Genomic DNA, 25,687 nt, shown 5'->3' on the forward strand with positions numbered 1-25,687 from the left:
CTCTCCTAGCTGGTATTATTTGCTGCTCGGGCCCTGGGTGCCCTGCAGGCTCAGGACCTGGATGTGCCCGCGCTCCCCAGCTCTGGGTGTTCCCCTTTATTCAGTACATGATGCCGAGTGTGATTAGCAGCTGACAGGCAGCTTTTGGCCCTCTCCTTCTGAAACAATCAGTGTTTAGGGCTTGACCGAGAAGGATTTGGTGTGAGATAAGCTTCCCAGAGTGGGGCCAGGACTGAAGTAATAATTGAATAAGTGTGAGGCAGTGAATAAGACACGTAACGATGAGTCAGAGCAGCTGGAGGCAAAGCCACTGCCCTTGGGAAGGAGGGAAAAGCTCCCCCGTGTCTCCCCTGCTGCCTGCCAGCCGTGGGGCCGAGCTCTCTGAGCTGCTAGAAGTCGGGTTTTGTAGGGGGAAAGGCTGAGGAGGGACGTCCCTGGGGGCTGTGCTGGGGCGCATGGCACCCCACGTCCCGCTGCAGCCTGCTCCAGGGGCTGGGGCGCGGGGCTGGGCGCCCGCTGAGCCTGCAGTGCCTCTGGAAGGTGTGTGTCTTCCCCAGGAAAGCGTCAATTTATTTGCACTGTATGATGTGAGTTGCACGTTCCTCATGGGCCTGGGGCTGTGCTGCTGCTGTCTCACTTCACTGCTGTCGGATTTCCCACTTCCTTTAATTTTTAATGTTTGGTTGGTTGCTGCTCTCAGTAGAGATGGCTCTGTGGGAAGCAGAAGAAATCAAATGGTTGGGTTTTTTTAGAAACTGCAAAAAGAGTTCAACCCAAGGCAAATACAATTACTTCAGGTTGCATGCAGGCTTCTGAGTAGCAAAGAAGAAATATTTTCTAAATAGCAAATGCCCTAAAAACCAGTGCTGTGAAGCCACTGTGCAATGAGAGCATCGCTTAACCGTTTGAGGAGTACATTTAATTCCATGGGGGTGGGAGACTGCCTGCTCCAGACACCCCACTGCTGCATGCAGCCTTATGTGCCCCATCCCACCCTGTGCCCCATCCCACCCCGTCCCCTTGCACGGGGCAGCCAAACAGTCACTGCTGCTCCCAGCAAAGCCCCTGCACTTCTTTCAGCCTGAAAGCCTGCCTCTGTCCTCTGGGGTGTTTTTCTGCTTGAAGGGGCCTCCCAGATGCTATTCCTGGACCAGTTTTAGGGTATTCGTTGCCCGAAGCTTCTGCTGGGCTGTTTCTGGAGCCCTTGTGGCTGGGGAAGAGGAGAAGGGGTGGGAGAAAGGCTCCTCGGTTGAAAGCTTTCACTCTGTAATTAAGCTGAACAAGAGACTCTGAGCTAAATCTGTGTTTCTTTCGCTCTGCCTGAGCAAACACAAAGAGGAGAAAAGGACCGAACCAGACAATTAAAACAAGCAATAAAATTGCACAGAGAGGTCCGTGGAATGATTTTTGCTTGACACGCTCGCCCCCAACAAGTGCCACATGTCCTGTGTATAAATAGCAGCTGCCCAGACTTGCTTAATCATCCCATTGTTGCTTTATAATATTAATTAAACATTCCTCTGGGATTGTTTGCATCCTAATTAAGTCGGGAACTTACAAAAGACGGTGAAGAAACCAAACAAGTGTGTGCTGGGGGATGCACAACCCAATGTTGCTAAACTGTGTGCGACCGTGTTTAAAAAAAAATGTTAAAATTGCAGGAGGACTGTGGTTAAAAGCGCTATTAATGGTCAGCAACGATGGGGACGGTTTGATTAATGGTCCTCGGGGATGGAGGGCGGCTCTTTGCTCCGGGGGGTCTGGAGGGAGAGCTGCAGGCAGCAAGTGGCTGTCTGGGCATGCTGGATGGGACGAGCATTTCCCCCCCGTCAGCAAGACACAAGCGAATCGTCCCTGGCAGAAACCCACCGATATCAAAGGGCCAATTAATCCGCAGCTGCTCTGCAAGCGGGGACGGGGACAGTGGGACACAAGGGGCTTCTTGAATCGCATTCAGCCGCCCCACGCGGGTGGCAGCTGGGGGCCGAGGCTGCGGCATCACCGCCCCCCGCTGAATGAGGAACCCCGAAAATCCCACTGGGGCACGGGAGCTGTGCAGGTGGGCGCGGGGCTGGCCACAGTCGGGTCTGCACCGATGCCCGTGCCCATACCAATGGGCGACAATATTTTGTTGCCATGTGATCCTGGCTTCGCTGGCGTCTCCAGTGCTGGGGGAGAAGCTGGCCGGTGCCTCTGCCCTGCGGAGAAATCTGCCCCAAGGGAATGAGGCACCGCGGCCTCGCTCCCCCCGCCTGCCCGCTGGGCTGCGGCTCGTCCTCCCCATCTTCTTTCATGTAGCGAGGAAGACTTGAGCACATTGTTCCCAACTCAGACTCATGCACCCTGCAGGGATGTACTGTGAATTACTTCCCAAATTATGTGAGTAATTAAAATCAATGAGAGGGTATCCTGTTAAATAACGTAATTAGATGAGCATAGCGAGCAAGATGAGCGCAATAGCGTTTTTGTTTGCCTGCCTGGAGACAGCTTTTAACTCTTTCCCTCTTGTCTCTTCCCTGGGAAAGGCAGGCAGGGCTCCTGGGTGTGCCGGTGGCCGTGCTGCTCTGCATGCTCTGCTTTTGCTAACTGAGGTTTTTCCAGGATCTCCAAAGCCCCCACCTGCTTCCTTCAGTGCTTCTTCCAGACACAGGATTTTCCTTCCCCTGGGTCTCCATCCCTGTGTTACGCGGGACACACTGGCCATGCTGCAGCTTGAAGCCCACGAGTATCTGAAATTCGGGGAAAAGAGCACCAGCCACACGCTTTAGGGCCATGGCAAAAGTACGTCTTACGCAGTGCTGCACTCCAGCAACCGAATGGTAAACGGAGGGCCCTTCGGAGCGGGAATGAGAATTAATCTTGATGTGCATAATGAATTGTCTGAGCCTTTTCCTGCAGCTCTCTGGAGCGGGCGGGCGCAAGCAGCTCCCGCTGGCAGTCTCCCAGTCTCCCAGTCTCCCAGTCTCCCAGTCCAGGCTGTGCAAACCGAGATGTGGGGCCAGGGATGCCGAGGGCAGCGTGAGCTCAGGCTGGATCAGCCCGCTGAACCGAAGGTCTCGGTATACAGACACGTACGTTTACACAGGCACTGTGGGTTTAGTGTGTTGTCTTAATTCCAGAGAAAACTGAATGGCGCAGGAGCCCGAGTGCCAAGAATCGGTTTTGTTCTGTCTTTTCTAGTTTCAGGGCAGGGACTGAAGCCCCAGTCCATTAACAGATACACGTGGGTTGCTCTTTCCTTCTGTAGCGAGTGCCATTAACTCCAAGGGGGCTGTGGTTAGGGTGAAGGCATCTGGCCAGATGGCTCTCATTGCAGGGCTGGGATCTAAATAATTAATTTATAGTATCGTGTTCATGACTTCGCTGTCTCCCAAAGGAAGCACTGAAAAGTCCTTAACTTGGTGCTCATTTTTTCCAGCTGCAATGTACAGAGATGTGAGCTATGCATTCTCTCTTATTTGAAGCTTGTTTGTGATTTTTCAAGGTAGTGAATTGTTGCAAAGATGTGTCACATCTAATTACACTTGTCACATTAAATCACATTATAGCAAAAAAACCTGAACACCCGATGGGAACACAATCCCTTCCGGTAGGGACACGGGGAAATTTACCTCTGACATGCTGCAGGAGTGACAGGTTGCTCTAGAAGAGATTTAAGTGCAGACAAAAAGGGCATGAGCAGACCCTTGCCGAGCCCTCGCCGCGCAGCAGCCGATGTCCCCCCACCCAGGTGGGATGCTGGTGCCACCCCCAGGCAGCCAGGCCCCCACCCTGCCCAGCTCTGGCTCCCTGGAGGTGGGAGCTGGTCCCGGCAACGCTCCCTGGCAGCCAGGCAGGGCTGCACCCGTGTTCCTGGCCAGGGGAGAAGGAATCGCCTGGCGGGTGTTTGTAAGAACCCGCAGGGTCTGCTGTTTTACAAGCAGGGTGAGGGTGTCTTACCCCGTCCATCTCAGAGCGGTTCAGAGGTCCCCTAAAACCTCTGCAGAAAGGGGACTTTTGCTCGAGTTTTCCTGGCAATGCATCTTATCTCCAGTGAATTTCCCAAGACACTGTTTGTAGCTACAAGTGGAGTGTTTGTTCCTTAGAAAGGCAAATAACATCTATGTTCTGTGAAAAGCTCAGATACTCCTGCTAAGGGCATTGCTCCGTCAGTGAGGTGTTTGAAAGCCAGGTAGGCAGTAAATAGAAAGATCCCCTCTTGAATCCATGCAAATCCAGAGGACCTGATCTCCTTTTTACAGGCAGAGCTCAATTCAGGGTACAGGAAACTGGGTACAAAGCCGGCCACGAATCGTTTCCACACAATTAGCATGAGCGCATGCAGATCAGGCAGCTGCATGCATAACCGCCTGGCTGGCTGCCTTGGGTGCAAACTCCCAGTAATTGGTCTGGAACAGAAGGAAGACGCGAGGAGGGGGGAAGCCTGGGCAGGTAGCTCGGGAGAGCTGCAGCCGAGGGACCCCAGAGCAGGACCAAACGTCAGCAACGTCCTCGGGGCCGTGCAGGCTGGGGTGATCACAGCCCGAGGAAAGGAACACGCTGGGCTCCGCAGGGACGTGGGTGGCGGTGGCTCTGGGGAGCCAAGCTGCTCCCCTCGCCTCACAGGGCTGAGTGTCCCCCACGTCCCCCACGCCCCCAGGGGACTTCTCCCGGCTGCCTTGGCTGTCCGCGCAGGCTGACAGGAGAGCTGTCGGGCTGGACGTGGCTAGCAGCGCCGCTGGGCACCCGGGCAAGCTCGGAGAGCTCGTTCCGTGCCACGCTGCACCGCGGCCTGCCGCAGCCGCTGCCCCCCTGCTGCCCCCTGCTCCCGAGGCACCAAGTTAACCAGGGCCGCATTGCACGCTGCCCTTTGGGAGGGACCTGGTGCTGCAATGCCGTCGGTCTGGGCCAGAGGCAAACGATATTCTGCAATGTCCCAGCTCTGTGGAGACACCCAGTCATCTGCTGAAGGACTTTTCCAGTCCCAGATCATTGTTACAGACCACGGGGTACAGCACATACAATGCGAGGGCCTGGATGCCCCTGTAGTTACCCTAACTAGGCAAAGGGAGGTTGCTGTTAGCACATGCATTTCTGAATAAAGCAACGGCTTCATCGGGCGACTGCTGATCTCGGTCCCAGAGCCCCCCCGGGCTCCCCTCTGCTTGCGGAGCCTTGGGAGCCGCCAGCCCTCTGCTCCTGCCGGCCTTCAGCCAGGCGCTGCCGCTGCAGCGGCTGCCACCGGCAGAGCAAAGGGACTAATTAAACCTGACAGAATGTCACGTTCGTTATCTCTAGGTTCGAAATGCCACGTCGCTAACTCCAGCCCAACGCTGTGAACGAGGCAAAGCCCCCCGGGAAGGTCCAGCCCGAATTGCCGGCTTTATTAAGGAGGGAGCGGATCTCCCTCCCGGTTGCCCGAGCGGGGGGACCCTGGCAGCCCCCCGGCAGCGCAGCGGTGCCAGGGCTGGCACAGCAGCCACATGGTAAAGCCGGCATGAGCCACCCCCGTGCCACGGGCACCCGGCTCCACACTGTGCCGGGAGGGACCCCGTGCCAGCCCCCGGGAGGGGGTGACAGCCGGGAGCAAGGTCAGCCCGGAGCTGCTCTCCCGTCGCTCCTCCACAGAGGCTGCGGCCACATCCAGCCCCTTCCCCCTGCGCCGGCGGAGGGGCCCGGGTGGGCCTTGGTGCAAAGGGCAGAGTGAGCGTGAGCAGGGACCCCCAGCCGCCCCTCCCGACCCTGCAGCCTGTGTCCCAGCGGCTCCGGCAGGGCTTAACCTGGGCTTAGAGCATCAGGCAGCGCTTTCTGCCTTAACGCCCAGCCTGGCCAAGGAAGCAGCGCCACGGGATCAGGCCTTGCTCTCCCGGGATATTGATTTTCCCCCTTTCGTTTTCCTGTTCAGCGAAAGCCAGGAAGTCTGAGCCAGCCCAGAGGCTTTGCTCAGGGCCCTTATTGCAGGAAACGCTCCCGAAACGCAGAGGTGAGAAGCTGCTGGAGAGGGCGAGTGCCCGGCCGGCACCGACCCCCGGCTGCAGCGGGGCGAGCGAGGGGGGCGAGGAGGTCGGCCCCCAGGGCAGGCTGAGGCAAAGCAGTGCGGAAAACTGGGGTTTATTTCTGCTTTAAAACCCACACATGAGACCGCCTGCCAGCTGGAAGGGGGTACGATTTCTTGATTAGAAATGCCACATGGATACAAACGAACAAAAGGAACGAGAAATGAAATACAGCCCTTTTCTGCAGAGACACTAAAGCAGCATGGTCCATGGTTTAGAAACGCTGCTTAAAGTAGAAGAGATTCTGCTGCTGATTAAATAATACAATGAAGGTGGTCGGGAATGTGCTGGGGTGAATAAAACAGCGCTGGACTTGGAATAACACAGATCTTAGTTCAGCGAGGATGTGGCAACTGCTTCCTTTCCTGCCGGACTCAGTGCGAGGGGAATCGAGGGGAAATTGTTGAATTTGCTCCGTCTCCAGTCGGAAAGCCTTCCAGGTTGGTTGGGCACATCAGCGCGGATGAGTAACGGGGACAGAGCCGAGTGTCGTTAGGGATGATGAGCCCTGGCCTGGGGAGGCTCAGCAGCGGTGCAGATTTGCAGGGCACGTGGGACCCCCCGTTTCAGGGGGTAAATAGTAAATACAACCTGTGTCAACGGGGAAGGAAAACAGGACGGGCAGCAGCCAGCCTGTATTTTCCTTCCCTCTTGCCCAGCATTAACCTAAGAAGCCCCATCCCATTGTCAGAAGAATAAGCTGTGAAATGGTTTTGAAAATAAAGGCTTTTTAATTACAGGCACATTTGTGAGCCTTCTGGAGGCCATCTGGCTGGAAGAGCGGGGTGTTAGCATCGGCGCAGGCGGGGAAGGGGAAGCCCAGGGAGGCAGAGTGAGGAGCAGCTCCTGGAAAATCACTCTATTAATGTTAAGAGCCAAATCCTCTCTATACGTTAAGCCGTACGGGCCAGATCCAGCACCTACCCATGTCAGTGGTGCTGGCTCCGCTCGGCAGAGCCACGGTGCTGCGTGACGTGGGCTTTGTGAGGGGCCGGGCTGCACTGCTCACCCGGCCACCCCCTGCAGAATGGGAACCCTGCAAGCACCGAGAGCACCCAACGCCTTCCTCCTCCCACCCACCCCTGCCTTCGCCCCCTGCCTCGGCGGGCGGGAGGTTCCAGGCTCTCACTGGAGGCGCTGGGCACTGGCAGAGCCGCCATCCAGCAACAGCCTCCTCCCCCTTGGCTGCAAATACCAAGTGCACGGTGAACAGCAGCTCCCCTCGTGCCAGTTTATTAATCGCTGGTGTCTGGGTGAATGTTATTGGCATCAAATTAGCTCCAGTGCATTTGATCCCGGCTGGGCTTTGCATACCCTGTGAGCGGAGATTTCTAATAAACCTGAATGCCCAGGCTTCACTTGGCATTGCTGCCTTCCACAGGGCAAGCTCATGGGGGAATGTGTTTCTATAATTATTGCCCTGTGTTTGGTATTAACCACTCCTATCAAAGATGCAGAACACAGCCAGGGCCTCATTAAAGACTTTCATTGTGCTAATTAGGTAGATTTCATACTTAATAATGGAGACCTATTTCATGGCATTTTCATGAAAAAAAAAGAGGAGAAAAAGCCATTATAATTTCAGGAAAAGTCCCTGGAGAAGGGAAATGGTAATTCACAAATCCTACACTGATCTATTAGCAGATCCTGCTCTGGAGACTAAATTAGGTAGGATGTCTGTCTGGCTTGGCTGATGTTATTATTTGAATGCCTCTTAAAGAATATTTATTAACTATTTTTTTCTCTTAAGAACTTTGAGATCCAGCTACATTTACTTGCAATTTTCAAGTGGCTGTTTGAAGCCTAGATCACACTGAATTTGTCACTGCAAACACCCTGGAAAATCCCGTTTCAATGCAAAATATCCTTTGAAGATACACAAGAGGCACAGAGAACACAAACGCATTTGAAACTGTGTTGGGCATTTGGTCAGCTGTCTGTGCACAGTGCCACAGTTTCTTCAGAAAAAGCAGAAATTAAGCAACCACCGCCACCTCTGTCCTTGGGCCGGTATCCATCCCCTGCGGTCCCCAAAGCCGGCCGCTCCCCTCGCTGGCACTCGCAGGCAGAAGCAGAGGGAGGTGCAGCGGGCCTGGGGGGCGCAGCGGGGCCGGGGGTGCAGGGACCCCCCATGGACTCTGGCCCCCACCAGCCCCCATTCCACTCACATGGATTCGGGTGGGAGCGGGCACGGACTCAGCCGCGCTGGCTGCAGCAGGAGCAATTATTTTGGGTGGGAAAGGAACACGTGGGCAGCAGCTGGGGCCAAGAACGTCCCTTTCCGCGTGAAACCAGAACAATACTGTTTCCTCGGAGCAGGGACAGAAACGGCTGGGTTTGGCAGCTGATCTTGTGCAGCTCCCGGCGAGCAGCATGACCCGGCGCTGCCCCGTGGGCCAGGGCAGCTGTCGGGAGCGCACGGGGCCAGAGGTGCTTTTTCTCGAGAAAAAATTCCTGTCGGCTCTTCGTGAGACCCCGCTGGCGGGGGGAGCGGCACGGCGACAGCTGCTGGGGCCGGGGAGCCAGCGCCTGGAGGGACCAGCGTGCTGGCAAAGTGGGTTTGAGTTTATAACGCCCCGGGGCGCACGGTGGGGGCCGGATGGGGGTGGCACCAACGGGAGGAAGCGGGGGGCAATCCCTGAACACCGCTTTTCTCATGGAGTAGCTTCCCAATGTGCATTTTAGGCTCCGTCCTGCATAAACGTGTCCTGTTTCCCGGATAACAGGTGGCCCTGGGGAGGCAGCCACCTGCAGGAGCTACGTGTGGTCTCTTGGCCCACGTGTCACTGTGGCTGTGGCCACGGCCATGGCCCTGCTCACCACGCTCAGCCTGGGCCCTTTGCCTGCTGCCCATCACAGCTGAGGGCAATGCTCAGTACGAGCTTAAAAAAGGCACTGGTGCGGGTGCTCAGCCCCTTGAAGCCTCTCCCCAGCCACTGTGCTGCTCCTCTCTCCGTGGGGCTCAGCCTCCAGGCAGGTACAGCTGGGACATGCTCTGGGGCTGGGGCTTTGGCAGGGGGATGCCATCGTGCTCCCCGCTGCTGACAGCTGTGCCTGTGGGCTGGGTCCCCTGGGTTGCGCCTGGGTCAGCAGGGAAGCCTTGGGGTGAGGCTGAGCTCTCCAAGGACCAAGGCTGGTGCAGGAAAAGCTTGTGCTACTGCTTACAGAAAGCTCCTTCTCCTCTTTGCTGACCATGTGGAAAGGTTGGTGGGAGCTGGGAGGGTGTATTTGTAATGAACAGGATGAACTACTGATAAAAGAGGAAGAAAACAAAATGTTTTAGAAACAGCCTTTTAGCATTCAGAGAAATGAAGAAGGGGGTGGGGGGAAACAACCATAAATAAAGCCTGTGAGGAGGGAAAACAAAAGCTTGCTTGCAACTCAGGTTCCTGGAAAAAGTGCTGAGCACAGCTTTCAGATGCTGACCCACTCCTCTCCTTGTATGGGCAGAAACGGGGCTCGGCTTGTGCCTATATTTAATTTGCAAGGGGAAAAAAAAGTTCTCCCTCCATGCCTCTGCTTCACTGGCCTCTCTGTATTGGGAAATTACAACAGGAATAGAATTGCATGTTTAAAAAAAATAATACTACTGCTTGCCTATAAGCCCTTCCTAAACTTGGAGTGAGCGGAACAGGTTTGTGCAATACAACACTGCTGCACGCGTGAGGCATCTGGCGAGACTCGGGGCTGTGGGGAGCGGGGGCTGCAGGGCAATCGATGGGCTCTGCGCTGCCTTCATGCTCTTGAGATTGTGGCTCACGGAGCTGCCAAGGGCTCTCCTCCATCCCTTTTAACTCCTGGAGGCAGTGAGGAGAGGATATGGGGCAGGACCCACATGGCCCCGTCCCCCTCCATAAGCCAGGGGCTGCCCGGCTCTGGGGCCCTTCCCTCAGCAGCAGTTTCTCCCCCAACATTCGCCCCTCTGCCCTTCCCCATGCTGGGGGAGGAAAATGGATGTTGAAGTGTTACCCAAAGGCTCTCGGGATGTGCATGGGCTGCAGTGGGATGTGTTTCCAGAGCAGCGCTGGGACCCTGGCAGGGACCGCTGGCTGCAGCTCTTCTCCCTGCTGTGATTTATAGCCTCTCCTTGAAGGGAAACTCTCCTGGCTGCTTCCCAGGCTCCCTGGTCGTGGATGGGAACAGGCTGACTACAAACCGCCCGCGCTCCCAGCTCCAATCCCCACCAGCCCAGCCACAAAAGTGCTCACTCGGCTGGGGTTTCATGAGGGTGAAACCCCAGAAGCTTCTGCACTGGAGAAAAGCAGGACAGAGGGCGGCCCCCACGCGGGACAGGTCCCCACGGCATGCTGGAGACTGATGCCACTTTATTGGTAACTCTTGGAGAGCTGGACACTGAAGAACTTGGTTCTGTCAAGAGGAGGCTTGTACACAACCGCGGTAGGAAACAACAATAAATGTCTGTTGCAACTTTGTACCTCGCTGTAACATCAACAATAAACTCTGCAACGTTCTACCTGGTGCGACCCCTGGGGAGAAGGGCGAGGGGGCAGAGGCAAAACCCACTGCGAGCCTGAGGGTCACAAACTTGCATGAAAGGAGCCTTGTGTCCTGGTTTAACCACCGAGGGAAGGAGAGATGCTGGGACCGCAGCAGAGATGCAGATGAAGGGGAAACCCCCACAGCTGAAACCCGGCAAAGCTGGGGTTCAACACCCCACTTGGCAACTGTGCGAGTCTCATAAATTCAAACTTATCCCTTTCAATTTAAATAACAAGTGCTTCAGGTACCACACTTGAATTGCCTGGTTTATAACTCAGTTTTAAGTGCACACAAGCAGGAATAGATTATTTTTTTTAAAAAAACCTATATATATAATTTGCACACTCATACACACACATGCACACAGTGACTTTTGTGCTGCAGCCATTGTAACTAGAGATGATGGAATGGGCCTGAAGTGGCTACCACAAGCCAGGCTCCCAGAGCTGGTTGCCTGTGGCACCACTCACCCTAAAGCTGCTAAAGATTCTGAATATTTTTGCAAATATCCGTCCCCAAAAGTCTCCCCATGCAGGACTGAGTCAGCTGCTACTTGGACTGTGCCTGAAGCCACAGTTCTCTAGAAAAAGCCACTTGCCAGTGACTGAAGACCCCAGCACGTTTTGCAGAGGACTCCTCTCTCAACTCTGTCCACGCTGAGAGCTCAGGGGTCTCCTGAAAACACGTGTATGGCCACCCCCTCCTCTCTGGTGTAAAACAAATGCTCAGCAGAGCAGAAAACACTGACAGACTCAGACCCAAACAGCTGTATTGATGTCAAACCCAGACTGGGTGTAGTCTGTGGTATCGTGGACTTTCTTGGTGCCAGTTCTGGGTTTCTCGCTGTTGCTTTCTGCCTTCGGGCACCTCTCCGCTTTGCAGTGATGGTTCTGGACGTTCCCGTGAAGTGGGAAGTAAAATGTCCCCTTGAGTTTGTTCACTTTTTTGGGTCTCTTGGAAATTTCAGGCTGTTTGTCTTCAGGTGGAAGCCAGCAAGGTTTCTCCTTGAGAAGCCTGTCTCGGTCTGGTCGAACGCTCCTCAGGAACTTCTTGAAGATGTTGGCAGTGAGGGAGAACTTCCTGCAGAGCTCCTGGGATCTGCTCATTGACAGTGACGCCTCGCTCTTCTCCCCTTTCTTATCCAGCTCTGGCAGATCCAACCAGTTCCCAACCAAGTCTGCAAAGATGTTATCCCCCAAGACCAGCGGCTGCCGATTCCTGCTCTGGGACATTAGGGAGGATGTCCAGTCATGGCCATCGTCACAGCCTGGGCACTCCTGGCATACTGGCCACCCCCCAGCCGTGCCCTGGCTACTGGGCTCGAATGTCCTTGGGCGGATGGGCTTTGCTCTGCTCGATGTGGGAGAAGGTCCTTTCGGGTGATGAACATCCTCCCCACAGAGGCTCCTGAAGGAGGAGGGGGTGTCTCTGAGGTGGCCGCCCTCCGGGAGCACTTCGGGACTGGACAAACCCGCCAGCTGTGGCACAGCGCACGCGTGGGACGCAGGGCTGCGCTCCCCCACCGATGCCTGCCCCCACAGCCACTCGGCCCCCGGCGCTTCTCTGCTGCTCCGGCAGCACTGGTGCTGCTCACTGCCAGACACGGCGCTTCGGCTCCCTGAGATGTCCAACTGCTCCAAAGCTGTCTGGACCTGGAGGAGTTTCAGCTCCTGCAGGGCACCCATCATGCAGTTCATCTGCTCGTGCAGCCCGTCTCCGACCTCCTTCATGGACAGCTGCGGAGGGAAGGAAACAGACATTGAGTCAGTGTCCCCAGGAGCCAGGAGAAAGCAAGAAAATTGTGACCAAAGCGCAGGAAAGCTGGGCTGAGCAGCCTTTGGAAACATCACCTCTTCCTACTGACTACAGTTTAGCTGCATCCTACCTGTGCTACATCCATTTCACGGAATAGCAATTGGATTTTTCTGGATTTTTTCTAGGAGTTTCCCTCTAGGAATAAGAGGAGCTCCCAGGAGTGGATTTTTTGACCTGACAACAAAAATAAACAGTTTGAGTTTCCATTAATTGCTTGGCAGAAACCCAAGGCATAGAACTATGAAAGGTTTTGTCCACCAGCAGTTTTAGCATATTCTTCTGCTCTTGTGTCTTTTGTGCCCTGTAATGAACTGAAATCAGGAGTCAGAATAACAAACAGAAGTGCCTTCGATGGACAACCTTGTTTCTTTACCTAAAGTGCTAAAGTAAATGCAAAATAAACCCTGATAAGAATCACACTGTTGCAATGTAACATGTCTTCAGATCCTAACACCCTCACTACAGGCACCTCTCACCAGAGGACAATCAAAGACATTTCAATGCACTTGAAAATTTTGTACAAAACAACGAACAAACTTTAAAATTACTAACACTAAACAAGTGATCTCTTTGATTTCCAAGCTAGGACCTTTAACAGCAGTTCTGCTTTATCCCTGAACCTTGTGCTATAAAGATTGATATTTCTATGCTACACTTAAAATAAGCAAGTTATTTCCCAGAGCTTCTAAACCCCCTCCTTCTCTTTCGCTCTGTTGTTTTCTCTCTCACATGTAGGATCTGGATCATATTCCCAAAGCGGCATCATAAAACAAATGGACTATACTTTCCAACAGCTGCCACCTTTTTTTTTTTTTTTTTTTTTTTTTTTTATAGCAGGGAGAGGGAGAAGGGAAAAACAGCAGGGGATGCAGGGCTGGCGGTGAAGACATGTCACATTGATGTAAGGTGGTTTGCAGAAGAGATTACCACTGTCTAGGAAAAGCTTCAGCCTATGCTGCCACAAACAGTTTAAAAGGCTCGTCACAATTTTTGTAAAGCAATAGAACTCAAGCTTAGGGCAAAAAAGGACAAATGCATCTTATGTTCAGCTTTACATTACCAAACTTTACTTTCTTACAACTCCTTCCCTTTAGTTAGTCCAATTACTTGCTCTATTGCCATTTCTGTACGTGGCTCTGACCAGTGGGAAAGAGCAATTATCAAAAAACTGGATCCTCTGTAACGATCTAGCTCCGTAAGTACAAAGCTTCCCAACGATTTCTGACCACAAATCTCCATTTCAAAACCCAGAACCTAAAACTAGCTGGTAGGTTACGATGATTTTTCAGAGCTTCGTTCCCAAGAAACTTATTTATCACCCGGAATGAGCATACAAGCTATGAAGATACAGAAAATCCGTGTTTAGCTTCCTGATGATGCTATCAAGTGCCTCCAGCTATCTAATTTTTTAACATCAGCAAATAAAACCTCTGCTTCTGCAGACATGCAAATCATGCCCCACTTACAGACTAACCGAGCTCTTGGGTTACCCGTGCAGAAGCTGGGGCCATATGCTCTACAAGCCTCAGACAAAACTATCACCTTACCTCTCCAGATTTGCTGTAATGCTTCTTGTCCTAACCTTTCTCGCCTTATTAATGGAAGTCTGTTTTATCTGGGGCTTTGCAAAAAGCTGGATTTGGAGCCAGCCTGGCCCCTCATTGGCCACTTCCCACCAAATCCCCTGGCCGGCGCAGGCTGTAATCGTGCCGCGGTGAGTGACGAGGGTCCTGCCCTAACGGCTGGGCTGATCAAACCCTCGGCATATGCTGGACGGCTCCACTGTTCACCTCATTGATTCAATTAACTCGCCCATGATGGGTGGTATCATTACCATGCATGCCTCATCCAGGAAGGCATTAAAATTTCATCGGCAGCATTTATCCTCGGTGTGGTTGTTTCCCACAGGCAGATCCAGTCTCCCCCTGACAAGAAAAGACCTGAGTCCCAAAAGCTCAGGATCCTGCGCTTTTCTTTCTGAACAAAGGAGATGGTTCTGCCAAACCTGGTGCCAGCACCAGCCTGGGAGCTGAGCCACTGGAGAAGGAGTGGAGATGTTTTCATCTGTGGAAACACTTTCCCACTAGTGACAACGAGGTTTGGACACTTCTCCCCTGGTGCCCTGTGCCGAGGGCTGAGCTGTCATGTCCCACTTGCAGCAGAGGGGGAGAGAAGGGGGCTTTTGGGACATGACTCGCCTGTCCTGTTTCAGCGACCTGCAATTCCTGCCCTCCAGCCTTGGTGTCCATCCGGCAACACGAATCCCACCACCAGCAAGGGAGTTTTAAAGATCCTGAGCCTTTCAACTCTGCAAACACTACTGAAATTTCAGGTTGTACAAGTTAAAAACTGAAGCAAACAAACCTCCTCTACTTTATCTTTTGCTCTTCATGGGATCTGTTCAGTCTTTTACAGAACTGAGGAGTGAGTGAAAGCCAGCCCAAAGTCAAGTTACTGCCTGGTGACCAAAGAGTCTGAAGGGCCTTGGATTTCATCCACTAGTAATTACCCTGTGGTAATTAAGGGTGCTCACCTTGGAGCGAAAACTCTGGAAAGGCGGAAAAAACCAGTTTCTTCCTCAGTGTCTAACAGCCACTCTCCCCTCTTTGCCAAGCGGATCTCAGTTCTCCCACGTTCAGACTGGCTTCTCTGAGACTCTCCAGAAAGGAACGGTCTCCCACAGGAGAGAGATCACCGCCCTGGCAAAGGATCAAGACTGAGCTATCTGGCCTGCTGGAGGAAAAAAGAGTTTCTGCAAATGATCCAGCAGATTGGGCTGGAAGTTAAACAGATGCTCTGAGTGCGAGATGAGGGGAACTCAAGGCTGAAGGGGCAACCCTTGCAGCCTCGCTGGCTCTGCGGTCGCACGCTTCATACAGGAGGAACTTCAATTTGCGATGAACTGAAGTGCAATTCCAAACAGAGCGTGAATGTGACACAACCCCAGAGAGCCCTAATGTGGCATGGAGAGAGACCCGGACCGTACTTGCTGGGGTTATGCAAGTGACATTATGTAAGCTGGCCACCACGGAGCATCAGGAGATGTCCTGTTTTGTGCGCATTTGTGAGCTGTAAATCTCAAACCTGTTGTTGAATCAGCCCTGTGCTCAGTTGAGCTGCAGAGCAGAGTGCAGGGGAAACAGTGTTCACTGCAAACCTTCGGGTCCAGCACAGACCTTGCCCGTCAGCATCCTCCCTTCTTGTACCTGCCGCTCTCTGCTCAAGGTGTGCAAATTCCTCAGCGTTCCGAGGGACTCCGGTGTCTAATTTGGAACCTCTGCTTCCAAGAAAAGCCAAATCAGAACTATGACAACTTGCAGATGTTCAAATTTATCGCTACAAACCAGTTAAAAATCAGATGCCTCAAAATGCATCTCGTGATTATTCCTGAAACTTTTGCAGTCCCTAAAAATTGGCATGAAAAAGTGTTGGTCTAATTCTGAACAAGCCAACACAGATGTCTTTTATAGCAAGACAAGTATGCGCAAGGCTGAGCGCAGTTGTGACGTGCATGTTCCGCTTCAGTGGCTGGGATTCAGTGTGTGGTGTTAAACATTTCTTTCTCCAGCACCAAGGTACTACCTCCAGAGCAATGCTCCTGTGAAGGCATGAACAAGGCAGCTCTGGCTAAATGCTTCCTGAAAGCAAAGCTTGCTTAAACTACAGTCACCCTGAACACTGAAACGCAAAATTCTAAAGCTTTTCAAGCACTTTCAAATGATCCTCAAGCAATATTCGATGGAGGGGACGGGGATGACCAACAAAGCATCTTGCAAAACTCTCAGAGTTCAAATATGGAGTGTTTTTACCTTGGAAATCTACTATTGTGAGTAGTGAAGGCATCAATCGCTCTGCAAGCAATGCCTTCTCCATGCTTTCCTCAAAATACTTATTCCCAGAACTACAACTGTGATTGGTTTACACAGTTTATAAATCAATGATCTTCCACCACTGATGAACACAGCAGGAGGACAACTCACCCCAAGGAACACCCTCTAGCAGATACTGGCATTTTATCAAATTCTAAACAAATACCTGAGAGGTACAAATGAGGGAGATTACTTGTCACTTCCCACTTCCCAGGTAAACAAGTAACTTTGGGAATGAATGTTTTCCCATTAGCATCTCCCTTCACCGAGTTCTCAGAATTCAGCTCCCATCGATCCCTCGAGGCACAGCTGCCAGTATCCCTGGCCCATCTGCACACCGGGCCTGCCCAGGACTGCAGCAGCTTTGTGATGCTGATGGGAGAAAAGGAAAAACCCAGCTAAAGCAGCAGAGCTTTCAGCCGAGCACAGAGAACTGAAAAGAAGAGCTCTAAGCGTGTTTGTCATAATGAGGAGGAAGACGGATGTCCAGCTCTTAGGTAAAAGAAATGCAAAGAGAGGAAGTTATTGCTAAGAGGACAGGAAAGAACAACTGGCAAATAGCAGTTCTTAATAATAGTGCTGATAGGCAACAGAACCAGCAACAAACAATTGATATTTAAAGAGGATGACATAATAGAGACCAAAATTATTTTAGAACTGCTGAGCTGATCATATTGTTTCCGTGTTTTCCTTTGGGTCACTAACTAGATTAATCTTCAACAAGCCTGCAGCTGTGGCTGGACATAACTCTTCAGAGTGCGCTGCATGGCTCACAGAGAGCTTCTGCTCAGCTTCATGTTGCACGTTTCTTTTCCTTCCCTTGATGAATGCCAAGGGCCTGTAATTTTCTTTTTCTCCTTGCATTTTATCACAATAATTTCAAGTCTATTTTTTTACCTCTTGCCTTTCCAGAGGATTTTTGGCATAAATGAGGATGTTAACTGTTAGCTCACTATTCATCATCTTTCCTCTTTCAGATAAAATTTTACCAAAGATTTTTTTCCCCCTCAGTAGTGGGGACCTGGTTCACATTGCTCGATTAACCATCTTCCTTACTCAGTTGCCTTCCTTTCCATTGCAATGGTATCGTTCCATGCTTCCCAATCCCACTCGCTACGTGCAAAGGCAAATTAGAAAACCAACTCACTAAAACCAGGAAATAAGTGGACCAACAAGAACTCCAGCCTTCAGACTTTTACTCACAACCCAGGGCTAAGAAAGACCACAAGCCTCGACATACAGACTGACCATTGAAGATGATGGTTAAAAGTGTCAGTTTTCAGCCCAGCGGTCTGCTTCACTGGGGGATCTGGTCTGTAACATTCCTGAATATGTGCAGCTGGGAGTCTAATAAAAAAATCCACCATCATCTTTAGGAGTCTCCTCTGGATATGAAGTGGACAGAGCCCATGACTACTTTTTCTCTCCCCAGGTTATATGTGACAGGACATCCACCATCACATTACTCCTTTGCACCTTCCCTTAAGGCAACACCAAGGAGGGAGATTCTGCAATAACCACCCAAGTTTCTAACACTACCTACAGCAGCGATGGGTAAAGCCACCCATAAAGGGATCCTTTCATCAGCAGAGACACAAATGGAGCTGCGCATTCCCACCTGTCAGAGTTGTGAGCGGTGACGTTAGACCTCGAGGTCTGTAGTTTATGCCTCACTGTACTGGCAGATTGCAAGAGCTGCCCCTTCAGAAATAGCAGCAATGAAAACACAGCAGACGCCTTTTCAAGCACGACACAGTTACCGGAATAGGACCCGGTGTGAGACAAAGAGTAAAAATAATCGGTTGTATTTTTCATTCAGACCAAATGTTCTATTCCTGCAAGATATTCATAGCAAGAAACACTGTCTACCCGGACACAGATTAATGTAAGAAGGGAGTCAGACTCAATCATTTGATGCATTTATTACAAATGTGCAGGGAGAACATTCAAAAGTTCAAGCTAGAGTGTTGGGGTTTGGTTTAAATACCTACTTCAACATTTTTCTTCCTAGAAAATAACAACAGAAAACCCAGAAATATCCTGGATTCCTCAGGGAAGACCAAAACGTGCAAAGTAACATTACAACAACAGCTAACTTGACTGTGACTCCTCGCCTGTCACAGCCATACAAACCCCAAATGCGGGATAAATCTGCCCCACAAACTCACCAGTCCCTTGCTAGATAGTAAGCGATTTATTCTTGTTGTAGAAGAGCCTCAAAACCCCCGTCCCGTGGTATGTATACTGATGTTACTATGTGTAAATGCAACCAATCCGCGTGTCAGAAAGTTTACATAGGTAATGCCATCTGCAGTGTGGGACGTGGAAATGAAATTCCTCTCTGCTAATCCCTGAGCAAGACAATTCTTGTTAAATCTGATCTTTCAGCTGAGATAACATTCTGTAACTCAGAAAGCAGACATAATACTTCTGTGCCTCAGAACGATGTTTGCAGAGTCCGAATCCTGCTGATAAAGTCAAGATGACTTTTAGTATCGGGATTAATCGCACTAATGGATGATTCACGAGCTTTGTGGCACGTTGCACAACTGCCATACGAAGGACTGATGACGGGGGGGGGTGGAGAAGCACAATTTACTCCAACACCAGACCTACAAACCAGCACTGCATATTCTCACAAACCGTGCTGCATCCATAAATCTCCAGGGGCTTCCCAGAGGAGGTGAGCAAGGTCTTCTGTATTTTCTACAGACAGAGGGCTGGCACAGCTTGTCCGAAGCGGCTCGGGGGCAGGTGTCAGCAGCGGGATGAGGATCCCGGCTTCGGCAATCAATACGATTGTGGAGCTGCCCCGATCCCGGTTGGGATGAATGGCTGTGTCAGCTGAGGCTCTCCTGGCTGTGAAACATTTGCATGTGGAAGCTTCTGAATGAATTCCAATCAAAGGGACACCACACATGCCAGAAACTATCAGCTTACAATGGAAAACATGCAATTGGAATAGGAGATCTCTCATTGACTGAAATGGGTCAGATTCATCCTCAGGAGGCATGGCAGAGCTTTCCCAGAGGTAATGTGAAGACTGGTGTAAGCACGCCCAGACCCATGCTCATCTGTGGCTTGTCTGGCAAAGCACGGTGTGATCTCTACGTGTATGCTCTGTGTTGAAATGTCAGGGCACACCAGCAGCCCAAACCAAGCACACGATTATTTAAAGATGTTTTTAATACACAAAGCAGGAGAAAGAAAAATCAGAGCCGGAATTCTTGAATCCCACGCTGTTGGGGGATGGAGCTGCTCTTGAAGATAACCTTTCCTTGGGAACTGGGAGCTGTGCCAACAGCCACTCTTTTTGGAGAAAATCCGCTCCTCAAAACACTCTAAAGGCTGGTTTACATTGAGACAAACTAAACTTCGAATAATCGAATGGCCTTTAACTTCCACGTTACCCTGACCAGCCTCAGCAAGCCTGGCTCCTCGCAGGCCTTCCCAACCCGCCAGAGCTGCTCCCTGGGCATAATGCAAACCACTGTGCTGCTAAATTCCCAGTGATGCCCTGGGACTGGATTCCTGTTTCGCTGCACACGAGGTGGCTCATCGTCTCAATCTGGCCAAGACCTTCCCACCATTCCTCCCGCATGATTCTTGGTTATGGTGCATTTAATGTCTGGAGGCATGACCTGCCCAGTAATGAAGAAAGTGGTAAAGAAGCAGGGTCAAGAGGTTCAGTTCCCACTCACCATTCAATGCAGATGGTCCCAGCTGTCTATCGCACTGCTTGCTGGTCTTTAAAGAAACATTAATCTATTTTAATTCCAGGCTATCTTGCCAGTATTGATTTTTAAAAGTTGTTATTGCTCAGGATGTCATTTATGGTTGTTTTAATTAATACAGTCCTCCTACTTTCACTAAATGCAATCTGCAGCTCACTTAAGTTGCTGATGAAAGGGGCTGTTTCCCATGGCATGCTGTAAGGCAGAGGGTCTCTCCAGGTGTCACCCTGCGGGCTGTCCTGGCACGGCCACACTCACAACGGCCCCAGGACTGCACTCTGATACCCCGAGAATTTGTTGTTAAAGTAGGTTTTGAACTTTGAGTAACAAAAATCAGGGGGTGGGAGGGGGAAAGAATGTGACTTCTCAAAACCAGATGGATGAAGATCTAGGCTACTTTCAGCTAAGCCATGAGTAGCCCTACCGAAGGTGCAAACTGCCCCTTTCCAGTTTTTCAAGGCAAGCACGTACACAAATCTTTGCCAGGCTAAGCTCTTGGTTTATTAATATGACAAAAATTGTCACATTTTTACAATTAAAAAAAAAATAATCTATTGCTGCGTTATAGCAAGGGTATGAACAAAACCAGAACTTTCTCATTTTAACGTGAAAACAAAAAAAACCTTAAATGTGAGGGATGTGCCTTCCCTTCTGAATATATTCAGATTCCTCAGAAGTTATGTTGCGTGCTACAAAACAGGCATGTTTTAGAATCACAAGTAAAGGTGCAATGTTTAGGCTTCTATAAAAAAATACTGCCTAGATAATGAAACTCATTTGTTTAGCAGACAAAAGACAGATTTAGGAGCCTTACTCTATGCACACTCTTTTGAAAGTTACTCTTTTCCCCCATCTCACCTTCCAACTTAGATTTTAAAGATCTTCCAGATGATGCCGTATGTGTCCCAGTTTACAGTTTGCATTTCGTTCATCGCACCCAGTGCACAGTACCCCACTGCCTCTCATTTTCCTTTGTTTTAGTTTGCCTTCCAGCCTGTTTGCTAGGGGAACATCGGTAGCGCCAGCAGGTTAAATGTCGCTGTTTGCTGCCACATTTACTCCGAGCAAGCGCCGCTGCCCGAGCCCCCGTCCCACAAGACACGTCCGACCCCGGGGCGCGCGGCTGCCTCCCGCACGCCGCCAGCCCCGGCCTTGCCCTGGGCACCCCGCTAACTTGGTGGGTCTCGCTGTTGACTCCAGTCGCGTCGCCTACAAGTGAAACGTGCCCAGGAACACGGGCAGGAGAGCAACAGACCCTCCATCAGCCCACGCTGCACAACTCCCGTTAGCACAAACCCCAGCTGCGGTCGCCATCCTGCGAAGCCCTGAACCGGGAGGGAAGCTTTTGTGCCTTCGGAAACTTCACCCACCCGTTCTGGCTCTGCCTCGCCTTCCCCTTTTGTTCGCGCTTCTCTATTTACCCGCACAGCCGCGGCTCCGCAGCCAGACCCCGGCGCTGGCACCCCGGGTTGGGCAGTGCCCGCTCTGCCCCCGGCCCCCCCGGCCCCCCGGCGGGCGGACGGGCCCCAGCGCGCCCGGCGGGTGCGGCCACCCTCGGCACGGCGCGGGGGGGACACACGAACGCTGCTGATTTATGACAAAGGGTTTCCTATTAAAGCAGAAGTATTTGCCGAGGGTATCGGAGGCGGCGGGCGCGCGCTCCGTTCACATCACTGTCGCTCCGTGAAGTTGTTCCCAGCCGGTTCCCGCGGCCGTTCCGCCCGGCCCCGAGCGATGCCGGCATCTTTGCTGCAAAGCCCCCGGCCCCCCGTGCGCTCCCGCCCGCTCTCCCCCGCAGAGGAGCGGACCGGCGGCATCCCACCGGCCGGCGCGGAGGGCTGAGCCCCTCGCGATGCGGAGGGACCCCCCCCCACCCCTCCGGGGCCAGCCGGGACCTGCCCCGCCGCCGTCCCGCAGCGCAGCCCGCTCCGCGCCGCCCCCCCCCCCCCCCCCGCGCCAAGCCCCAGCTCAGCGCACCGCGGGCCCTGCCCCGGGTGCGGGGACCCCCGCGGGCCGAACCCCGCGTGCGGGGACCCCCCCCGAGCCCGCCCGCCGCCCCCTTACCAGCTCCTGCCTCAGCCGGCGCAGGTGCTGCTCCATGGCCCGGCTCAGCGCGGCCGCCCCATGCCCGCGCCCCGCCCGCGCAGCAGCCACCCGCGGCGCGGGGAGGGGAGCCAGGCGGGGGGACCGCCGCGGGGAGCCGGGGGGGCGGCACCGGGGGGCGGCGGCGGGGGCAGAGCCCAGCGCGGGCGGCCGGGCCGCGGGCACGGGCAGCGGGGGGGCTCATGCCCCCAGCCCGGCTCCAGAGCCGGGGAGCCGCGGCGGGAGCGGCCGGCGGGGAGCGGCTGCCGGCACCGGGGCCGTGCAGGGAGCGGTCCCTCCTCCCAGCAGAGAAGTTTGACGGTTTAGTTGGTTGTGGTCTAGATTCTGCAAATTGCAGAGGCAGAGCACCCCAACAAAAGCATGGATTAACCTACATGGCCTTAATGACGACAAGCTGCAAAGCCACCCAGTTGGGGATTTGCCCCGTATCGTTCTCACAGAGAGCCGGGTCGCGGCGGGCAGGCGCATCCCCCCCCCGGGATGCCGCGATGCTACTGGGTCCCCTGCAAGGCAGCAGCACCCCAGCACCCACCTTCACACATCACCCTGCCGGGATCCAAGTGCCCTTTGTCAGGAGCCGCACACACTTGGAGAGCTGCGAGAAACAGGTGTTGAAAATCCTTGGCAGGGCTTTGTGTTCAGAGCAGTGGGTTCCCCCTCACGGTGTGTTACCAGCAGTGGTCCGGACGCGGGTGCACGCACACGGCGGCAGCTGGAAACTTTCCGGACACGACCGGGTATTGTCCGTGCTACAGATGCACTCCTCCAAGGGCAGGATATTTTTTACCTCACATCAACAACCTCTGATATTCCTTGTCACCACAGGAAATAAAACAGCTGGACAGATGAGCCAGGGAAAAAAAACAACCCACAAAACAACAAGCACTTTTGTATCATCAGACTTTATAACTGCATTGAATTGGAAGGGGGTTGAATTTTTCAGTGTTTCTCGTAGATAGACAAGCGCATTATTCTCAGCTTATATGCAAAATGTGTTGTTTAGGTGATGAATGCCGAGTTCCCTGCAATGGGTTAGCAAGGCTTGTGTGGATCGTTCTGCAATGGTAAAGAACTTGCTAGGATGAGAAATACTACTTGGTGTTTTCAAATTTGGGGTGAAAAATGTAATGGCTTGCTTTTTCCCATAAATTTGAGTATCGGCAAAGACTGGCTAAAATCTTTGCCCCTCCAGGTCTTTATTTTTCGAAGGAAAATATTTTTAATCGTTGGCAATAGGATTTTGTTTGTGTAGTGGTGGAAATCAGCCTTGGTGTTTTTAAAAGCTGACCTTTGTGTCAAAATCCAATTTAAATAAGAAATTTGTGATCTGCCCTTTCTTGCATGTTTGGGAAACACTCTAGAGTTAACATTTATCGATCTTTCCAGCACCTCTTTTATTATGAGTCAAAATTTCCCATGTTTTTACACATTTCAGGGTTTCCATTTCCTATCTGTTAAGGAAGCATGAGAATTGCATCTTTCTTCAAGGATCTGTAGAACATGAGACAGTAAACATATTAACATATTAAAGAAATGACCTTGTCAAAAAGTTAATCGCTTCCAATGGGGTACACTACGATGTGAGTGGGATACTTGCCAGTCTTGAGTCTTTCTTAAAGTGTAAGCCAACTAGCTCCGCTATAATTTTTTCCTTGAAATCTGGCTGGATTTGTTGGCCAGCTGGTTGTTCCCCATGGCTCAGGGTCGGGGTATGTATGTCCCCAGCCTGCCCAAGCACATCAAGTATCATATGGCAGGTCTGAACAGCCAGTCAGTGGTGAAAAATCAAAAAGGTGGCACCATGTGGAGAATACAAGCTGAAACGCCTGCCTCGCACTACTAATAGTAGGGGGAATGACCCAGCTTCCCTTTCCTCTTTCTGTGCCCCAGAGAAGGGTCTGTGTTCAAGTGCCATGGCCTCAGAGTTCAGGTTTCTGTGTAGCTTCCGTGGCTCAGGAGTTTTATTTCTTTTCTGCTACTGGTACCATCTTTTCATAATTTATTGCATTATCTCCATTCTGTAAAGTCATATGCAGACACTACTTCTCCTCTATGGCATGGCACCAAAGCTAAAACACGATGGCATTTTCTCTTCACATTTGTAATACATGGACCTAGGTTCAGCTCGTTTGAACTGAAAACTGTCCATGAGCTTAATTTACCCAAGCTAGCTTTGAACAACAGCGTTTTTAGGTATTCTTTTACATTTGGGGGATAGACTATGAGCAGGCATCAAGAAGGAATGACTTCTGTTCTCCTGGCGTTACTGTGTCTAGACAAAGTAGACTGCTGATGAGCACTGTGGCTCTGGCATCTTGAAAAACTGCATGAAATCAGACCAGGGATTATCCCAGGCACAGGATGCTCTCCCCAATATTTTCTTTACCATGTATTTTTAAAAAATCATATTGCTCCTGAATTTAACTGATGCTTTTCACAGCGCTTTGACTATTGCAGTACAAAAGAAACACAAACGAGACACATGGTTATTTGAAGCATCAAATCTAAGTTAAACAATATTACATTTTCCAGCACATCTAGGATTCAGGAGGCCAGCTGCACATGTACATGGCAACTGGCAGATGCTGTGTTCCAGAAAGCTCCTGTAACACTTGCAAGTTACTGAACTGTGTGATCTGCCAGCAGATGAACAGGGAAGAGTTTTTAGCTTCTGTTTAGCTTCTGTTTAAGGTCATCTTTTTGATCCATTTTTCAGCCTCCAGGGCTGCTCGTATCCCATGAGACTGGTAAAGCAGTTCATGAGCACAGAATAAAGAAAAGACCAGAATATTCATGTGCTCCAGACTCCTGGGAACTTGCAAGAGCAAAGAAAAATCTGAAATATTTTCTCCATAGCATTTCCCTACTAAGCAACATTTTTTCTCTTCTTGTGTAGACAACTGGTTCAAGGCAGCATCGACACTTCATGCCAGGCCCTGCACTCCTTCCACTCTGTTGTGGTGTAAACCGTGAGCAGATGGTGCAGTGCAGTGGAAAATCAGGTCTCCAAGAAAATACAGAGCTGAGAATAAAACACCCTCAAGCAGAAAGCTACATGGCTTATTTCAGGATAAAATGAAAAATTGAGATCCTTGGGCAAAAAATAGAATACGCCTTCAGAGTGGTGTACTCCACTTACATGAACTGCTTCATTCCTTCCCAATTGAGAAAACATCCATCCCTTCACAGCTGAAGGCTTATCTCATTTGTTGTCTTTCAGTTCATTGATCTGGTTTCTCAGGGATTTCACGTGACTGTTCTTTGCTGAACTAACAAGCGTGGTTATTACTGAATTTTCTTTCATTTTTACTTTTTTGCACACTGAAGGCAAACCTTTCAGAATTTCCTCCCATTTAAGCTGCAGCATGACCTGAATTGCGTCCATCTTTGTTTAAATACACTGGGGCATAAACATCCAGCCAAGATAGGTAAGAATATAATGTTAAAACTTTAATTCTGGTTTTATATTTGTGCATAAAGAGGTAACTTGCCCCTGAAAATTTAACCATTACTTCCATTAAGCCAAATTTATAGTGTATGCAGTCACTGCACTTGCGGCTTTTAAAGCCCCTGACATGCCCCTACCTCACTACGTCCCCATCCCAGAAGTAAGAACTTTTAACTCTGCTCC

At 51.5% G+C, this 25,687-nt stretch overlaps 1 protein-coding gene across 4 annotated transcripts; it reads right to left on the reverse strand.

Annotated features, from left to right (window-relative positions):
• Window positions 1-10,340: 10,340 nt before the first annotated feature.
• On the reverse strand, window positions 10,341-22,977 carry INKA2 (inka box actin regulator 2). 4 transcript variants are annotated; one of them, XM_013305073.3, is made up of 2 exons: window positions 22,589-22,977; window positions 10,341-12,271 (listed from the first exon to the last, which is right to left on the reverse strand). In XM_013305073.3, exon 2 carries the CDS (start codon window positions 12,263-12,265, stop codon window positions 11,288-11,290), a length of 978 nt encoding a protein of 325 aa, XP_013160527.2. In that variant the 5' UTR covers window positions 12,266-12,271; window positions 22,589-22,977; the 3' UTR covers window positions 10,341-11,287. The 4 variants fall into 4 exon arrangements, with proteins under 4 accessions (XP_013160527.2, XP_055675881.1, XP_027652863.2 ...); XM_055819906.1 differs by lacking the exon at window positions 22,589-22,977 and adding an exon at window positions 22,018-22,398; XM_027797062.2 differs by lacking the exon at window positions 22,589-22,977 and adding an exon at window positions 12,421-21,863.
• Between the last annotated feature and the right edge of the window lie 2,710 nt (window positions 22,978-25,687).

The sequence above is a fragment of the Falco peregrinus genome, chromosome 16 (genome assembly GCF_023634155.1).
Source record: "Falco peregrinus isolate bFalPer1 chromosome 16, bFalPer1.pri, whole genome shotgun sequence".
NCBI classification, from domain to species: domain Eukaryota; kingdom Metazoa; phylum Chordata; class Aves; order Falconiformes; family Falconidae; genus Falco; species Falco peregrinus.